This window comes from Mirounga leonina, unplaced genomic scaffold, assembly GCF_011800145.1.
Source record: "Mirounga leonina isolate KUSES-001 unplaced genomic scaffold, KU_Mleo_1.0 Mir_125, whole genome shotgun sequence".
In the NCBI taxonomy this organism is placed as follows: domain Eukaryota; kingdom Metazoa; phylum Chordata; class Mammalia; order Carnivora; family Phocidae; genus Mirounga; species Mirounga leonina.
In genome coordinates, this window is record NW_023270305.1 from 27,568,240 (window position 1) to 27,574,482 (window position 6,243).

At 61.3% G+C, this 6,243-nt stretch overlaps 1 protein-coding gene across 1 annotated transcript; it reads left to right on the top strand.

Annotated features, from left to right (window-relative positions):
- The first annotated feature begins 3,900 nt into the window (after positions 1 to 3,900).
- DUSP2 (dual specificity phosphatase 2) lies at positions 3,901 to 6,243 on the top strand. The gene is made up of 4 exons (XM_035000464.1): positions 3,901 to 4,376; positions 4,499 to 4,620; positions 5,062 to 5,278; positions 5,398 to 6,243. The coding sequence occupies exons 1-4, from the start codon at positions 3,989 to 3,991 to the stop codon at positions 5,610 to 5,612; spliced, it is 942 nt and encodes a 313-aa protein (XP_034856355.1). The 5' UTR covers positions 3,901 to 3,988; the 3' UTR covers positions 5,613 to 6,243.

Sequence of the window (6,243 nt, forward strand, 5' to 3'; positions counted from 1 at the left end):
GTACTCAAAATACATTTTTTGAGTGAGGGGCCGGTAAATGAACAAATGCAGAAAGGAAAGAGTGATCTGGATACGGATGCTTGGGGAAGGCGCTAATAAAAAAGCCACACCGGGGGGCGCCTGGGTGGCTCAGTTGGTTAAGCGACTGTCTTCGGCTCAGGTCATGATCCTGGAGTCCCGGGCTCGAGTCCCGCATCGGGCTCCCTGCTCAGCAGGGAGTCTGCTTCTCCCTCTGACCTTCCTCCCTCTCATGCTCTCTGTCTCTCATTCTCTCTCTCTCAAATAAATAAATAAAATCTTAAAAAAAAAAAAAAAGCCACACCGGGGTGCCTGGGTGGCTCAGTTGGTTAAGCGCTCTTGGTTTCGGCTCAGGTCAGGATCTCAGGGGGGTGAGATCGAGCCACACGTCAGGCTCCACACCCAGTGTGGAGTCTGCTTGTCCCTCTCCCCCTCTGTTCCTCTCCCCATTCTTTCTCTCTCTCTCAAATAAATAAAACCTTAAAAAAAAAAGCCTTGCTAACTCCAAGTGGAGACTTTCTTCTTGACATGCTCATTGTGTGGAGTGGGCTGCCTGCCGGTGCTCCTGCCCCCAGATACATGTGACAGCGTGAGCCACGTGTGTCTCCCCTTCTGCCACGGGAGGACCCTCTTCTGAGTCGGCCTTTCTGAAGGCTGGACGCCCAAGGTGAATGTCCGCTCTGCCCCATCCTCCCCACCGTGCTGGACAGGGCCATCTTCAAAGAGCGTGGAGTCTCTGTCCCTGCCTGGCAGGAGCCTGTGGGGGTGGCCGCCACGCCTCCTAGGCAGAGGCCTGGCACAGGAAACCTGATGTCATCCTGACTCACTGCTCAGATGAGGTTGGGGGTGGCTACAGCTCGTCACTCTCACCTTCATCCCTACCTGGCACAAGGATGCTGGCCACACCATTCATTTCTTCCTTCCCCCCTGGGCTTGGGGTGTAGGTTTGGAAGGAGGAGGAAGGCCCACATCAATACAGGGCTTGGCGCTTCATGATTGTGGAAGAGAAACCACTTTGCATGGGGGTTGGGGGGCTGCACTGGTGGGGGCAGGGGAAGCCAGGAATTCCAAAGGCAGGAGGTGAATGACACTTCACTGTCAAAACAGGTGGTTACAAATAGTACAGCATCCTTTATTCCAGTTTGGTATTTTCATTAAAAAAAGAAAAAATAACTGAAGCTGGGCCCCAAACTGACTCGATGGTGTCTGCTCTGTAACAGCCAGGCCAGGAACACAAAATAACCCAAAGCCTCCGTGTCTGGCACCCCCCCTGCTGCCATCTCTGATGGTCTAGTGATGAGAAGCGGGGTCGTCCCTCCAGATCCTTCCGCCTGTGGGGCATCGGTCTAACCGAGACCCCTCCTCACACTGTCTCCACCTGTAGAGAGCCCTGCCTCGTCTCTGCAGCGGGAATGGTGTCCCTTCAGGAGGTGGCAAAGGAGGGAAGACATCCGGCGCCGTGACCCACCAGAGGTCTGGGGATCTTTAGTCAGAGCAGGTGTGGGGGTGGGACGTGGGTTTGCCTCTCTTGTAAGGCTTTGGGCTTACACACAGTTATTGGGGGTGGGGGTTACCCCAGTTTGGGAAGAGGGGAAGGAGGCAAAAGGGAAGCCCCGCTTTCATGGCTAAGTCAGGCATCCGTAAGCCTCTGTTCCAGAGCCGCAAAAGGGACAGCCCCGAAGCAGGTGGCATTGAGGGGGTGACATACGTGCAGCCACCTGAGGCGGAGCGCTGGGCAGGGCCCCTGGGACTGCCGCTAGAGCAGAGCTTTCACAGTGCACTCCCACTCCTGAGCGGGACTTCCCAGCAGGGCGCAGGCCGTTTTCCCCAAGGAGGGAGAGAGTCTGAGCCCGGCGTGGGACTCCGGGGTCTGCAGCCCCTACCATTGAGCTGGTTTTCACTCCTGAGCCAGGATCTCAGCTGGCCAGTTCTCTCCTCCTCCCCGAGGAGCTGGGAGGCTATGGCTCCTAGCAGGGCAGGTGACGCCAGCCCCACGGGTTAGCAAGACTGAACCTGACTATTCCTTTGCATGCTCTGTAATTTGCCCTCAGAATCAGCCATTAAGTCATTTGCTGGGCTGATGCCAAGGATAAGGGCCGCATATCAGCCTCTGGGATCTGTGGCCCAGACTCCCCGGCTCTGTTGTGGGCTTTGCCACATCAGCTTCCAGACTGGCCTGTAGGGAGGGACAGGACACTGCAGTGCCCAGACAGTGGTGTGGCCTCAGCCTTGGAACCAGTGTGGGTGAATAGCTAGCTGGTCTATTATGAACTCCCATCTTACAGATGGGGACACTGAGGCATGAGAGAGTGACTTGGCCCCAGGAATCTTTGGAGTCCTTTTGTCCCCTGGGTCCCCTCTTCCTCATAAGCACACACGAGCTACAAACTGTCTCAAACCTTGTACAACTGCATTCAGATCATGCTCCAACATACACAGACACATTGACACACCTTTTGGAGGAGTTTAGAGTTTATAAACCAAGTGGAGGGCTTGGGGGTCAACATGGGTCCTATCTGCAGCCCTCCAAGACAGTCTGGACATAGGGGACTGCAAGGGAGCTGGAAGGATCTTAACAGAGGGCACTGAGTAGTGATGCAGGCGAATGGGAGCCTAGGGGCTTGGGTTCTGAAATCCCACCCAGCTAGCGGTAGGGATGAGGGCAGCTCCAGGATGCTCTTCCATCCGCCTGAACATCTCTGCTTTGGAGTTCAGCTGTCAGTATCTCTTGCCCCCAACCCAGGGGCCCCGCTCCTCCCCACCACGCACACCTGGGCCTCACCACATCCCGTCCCTGGGCTGTCAGCCAGGGTGGGGTTGGACAGAAGGGATGTGGATGACCCAGCTTACCATTCTCAGTGCTCACTGCCTTGCTCAGGTGCCAGTCCGAGGTCCCTGCTGCCCAGGGGGCCTGCTACGGCCCAGGGAGGGCTGAGAAGGGGCACGGTAAAGGGGTGGAAGAGGCAGATTCTGGTAGTTCTTCTTCTTCCCCTTCGTGAGGCTCCTTGAAATTCCCACAAGGCCCCAGGGAGAGCCCAGCAACGTCAGCAGAGTTCCCCTTCCGAGCTGGTCTGTGACTTGGGGAAGTGCTTCACCCTGGGCCTCTGGGGTTTCCCTGGGCCCCAGGGGAAGCCTTGCCCCACTCTTAACTGGAAATGTATCATGGGCCACCTGCCTCTCCCCTGGAAGGCCCAGGGGGTCCTTCTCATGCCAATGTCCAGGGTCTTGGGCCCAGAGGATAACGGTCTGGACTAGCTTGGCCACTAACCTACTGCAAGACTCAGAGTGCTGGTCTCAGCCATGCCATGCAGGAGGGGAGGGGAGGGGAGGAGAAATTAAAGTTCCTCCTGGGCAAGGTTTCTAAGTAGAAAAAGAACATCTCAGCATGGCTCCCCATTCCCCGGTGTAGAAATCATGGCCATGTCCATTTTTGTTTGTAACAAATTCCTAGAGGGAAAATCCTGGAACAGAAAGGGAGAAAGGAGAGGAAGCGTGGCAAGGGGCACCACTGGCCCCAAAGTCTCTGGGCATGGGGATGTGCATCCGAGACACCAGTTCCCAAGGACTGAGCGGCGTGGTCAAAGGGTGGGAGCGTTCTTCCAGGCCGGGGCGCAAAGATGGGGGGCTGGCACCGGGGCCCCACTGACCCCGGCAAACCCTTTCCCTCAAGAGCTAGTCTCCGCTTCCTCCCCCGGCGCACCCTCCCCCCTCAGCCCGCCCCGTCCCCGGGGCCGGCCCAGCTCGCGCCCCTGAAGGCCGCGGGGGCGGGCGCCGGCGCCTTCCTGCGCTGCCCTTGTATGGTGACCCGGGAGGCCGGCCCCCGGGTACTTAAGCCGCGGCGCCGCCCAGGGCGCCCAGAACACTCGTTTCGGGCAGCGCGGCCGCCGCGAGAGCCGGGAGCGCGCGGTGGAGGGGGGGCGGGGCACGAAGAAGCGCCGTGAGAGGGGCCGCCGGAGCCCGGGCCGGAGCTATGGGGCTGGAGGCGGCGCGCGAGCTGGACTGCGCGGCGCTGGGCGCGCTGCTGCGGGAGCCGCGGGAGGCCGAGCGCACGCTGCTGCTCGACTGCCGCCCCTTCCTGGCCTTCTGCCGACGCCACGTGCGCCACGCGCGGCCCGTGCCCTGGAACGCGCTGCTGCGGCGCCGCGCTCGCGGCCCGCCCGCCGCCGCCCTCGCCTGCCTGCTGCCGGACCGCGCGCTCCGGGCGCGCCTGGCCCGCGGGGAGCTGGCCCGGGCGGTGGTGCTGGACGAGGGCAGCGCCTCGGTGGCCGAGCTCCCCGCCGACGGCCCGGCACACGCGCTGCTCGCCGCGCTGCTGCCCGAGACCCGCGCGGGGCCCACGGCCGTGTGCTTCCTGCGAGGTGAGCGCCGCCCGCGCCGGGCCCCCCACCCCCACCCCCACCCCACCGACCCCCGCGTTCCCACCCCCCCACCCCCCCGCCAAACCCGCCGAGCCTCTAACCGCCCCTCGCCCTCCCTGCAGGCGGCTTCGATGGCTTCCAGGCCTGCTGTCCCGATCTGTGCTCCGAGTCCCCCGCCCCGGCCATGTCGTCTGCTGGGGGCGAGAACAGCCGCTCTGACCCCAGGGCTCCCTTCTACGACCAGGTGAGCTGAGATCCGAGCTCCTTTCACTGTTCGGCACCCCCGGCCCCCCTCATTCGCGGGATAGGCACCTCTGGGGAAGGGGGCTGCCACTTGTGGATTCAAGGAGTCTCTCCATGTCCGCACTCACGTGTGTGTGTGTCCCCGCAGCAAACGGGAGCACGTCTTCGTGTGTCTGGTGCGGGCTGCTCATGAGGGCTCTGTCGGTGTGTGCCTGCAGCGTATTGGGGGCTTTGACGGGGAGGTGTGTATTTGTGAGCGAGTATCTCTGTGTGTCCCCTTGTGTCCTATTTCCCGAGCGTGATCCTGGTCAGGACAGGCTGAGGGCTCCTCTTGCTGGGGCCAGCTGGCCCTGTCTGCCCCCACGGGTGCTCAAGCCCTGGGGCGGCGCTGACAAAACCCCCTCCTCATTCTGCCGTCTCCCCCCCCCCCCCCCCCATGCAGGGCGGCCCTGTGGAGATCTTGCCCTACCTGTTCCTGGGCAGCTGCAGCCACTCCTCCGACCTGCGGGGGCTGCGAGCTTGTGGCATCACGGCGGTCCTCAACGTCTCCCGCTGCCCCAACCACTTTGAGGGCCTTTTCCGCTACAAGAGCATCCCGGTGGAGGACAACCAGATGGTGGAGATCAGTGCCTGGTTCCAGGAGGCCATAAGCTTCATTGGTAAGAGGGGGGCCTCAGCCCAGGGAGCCCAAGGGACACCCGGGTGAGGGGCCTGGGCGCCTCTCACCTCCCCTGCGTCCCTTCGTGCCTGACCCCCCTTTTCCCCATGTGCCTTGCAGACTCGGTGAAGAACAGTGGGGGCCGGGTACTGGTTCACTGCCAGGCGGGCATCTCGCGCTCGGCAACCATCTGCCTGGCTTACCTGATACAGAGCCGCCGCGTGAGGCTGGACGAGGCCTTCGACTTTGTTAAGCAACGCCGGGGAGTCATCTCCCCCAACTTCAGTTTCATGGGGCAGCTGCTACAGTTTGAGACTCAGGTGCTCTGTCACTGAGGCAGGGCCGCACCAGGCTGCCCCCGCCCCCCCCCCGGGGGGGGGGGGCACTGATTCCCTCCAGGTCAGGGAAAGCTGCCCCTTCTCCGAAGTTTGAAAAGCCCCCAGGTGGTGGTGCTGGGAGTGCAGGAACTCTGGACTTTCTCACCTGGTGCTCTTCTGCTAGGTTTGAGGGCTGGTCCTCTTCTGGGGACCAGCATGGAGGGCGTGTCTGCTCCCCCTCCCCCCTCTGTCTTCTGGCAGAAACTAACTGGACCGCTACACCCGTGGATTCCCACTGGTCCCACCACCCTGTTGAAGCCCTTGGCAGCCCGAGCGCTCCAAGGAACAAGCTGTGACAACCGGGAGCCCCGTCTGGGGGGTGGTCCACTACAGGCCTGGAGCCCGCGCCTTGTGCTCCTGGGGAGCGCCGCGTCTGCTGCGTGTGGGCGTCTTGCTCACGTGCGTGCACGTGCGTGTGTGTGTGAGCATGTCACGCCTGTATTGGTGCTGGAAAGTTTTTTGTGTTCAGCTGACATTTAACACTCCCTCCCCCACTTCCTCCCAGCCCTGTGGGCGGGGGTTGGAAACTTAGCACTTTATATTTATATGGAACATTGAGGATGTGTCAATAAAATACTGTTTTGTTTAA

Coding starts and splice junctions, on each gene's coding strand:
- DUSP2 (XM_035000464.1), top strand. CDS start 3,989: ATGGGGCTGGAGGCGGCGCGCGAGCTGGACTGCGCGGCGCTGGGCGCG. Junction 4,377..4,498: donor GGCCGTGTGCTTCCTGCGAG/GTGAGCGCCGCC, acceptor CCCTCCCTGCAG/GCGGCTTCGATGGCTTCCAG. Junction 4,621..5,061: donor GGGCTCCCTTCTACGACCAG/GTGAGCTGAGAT, acceptor CCCCCCATGCAG/GGCGGCCCTGTGGAGATCTT.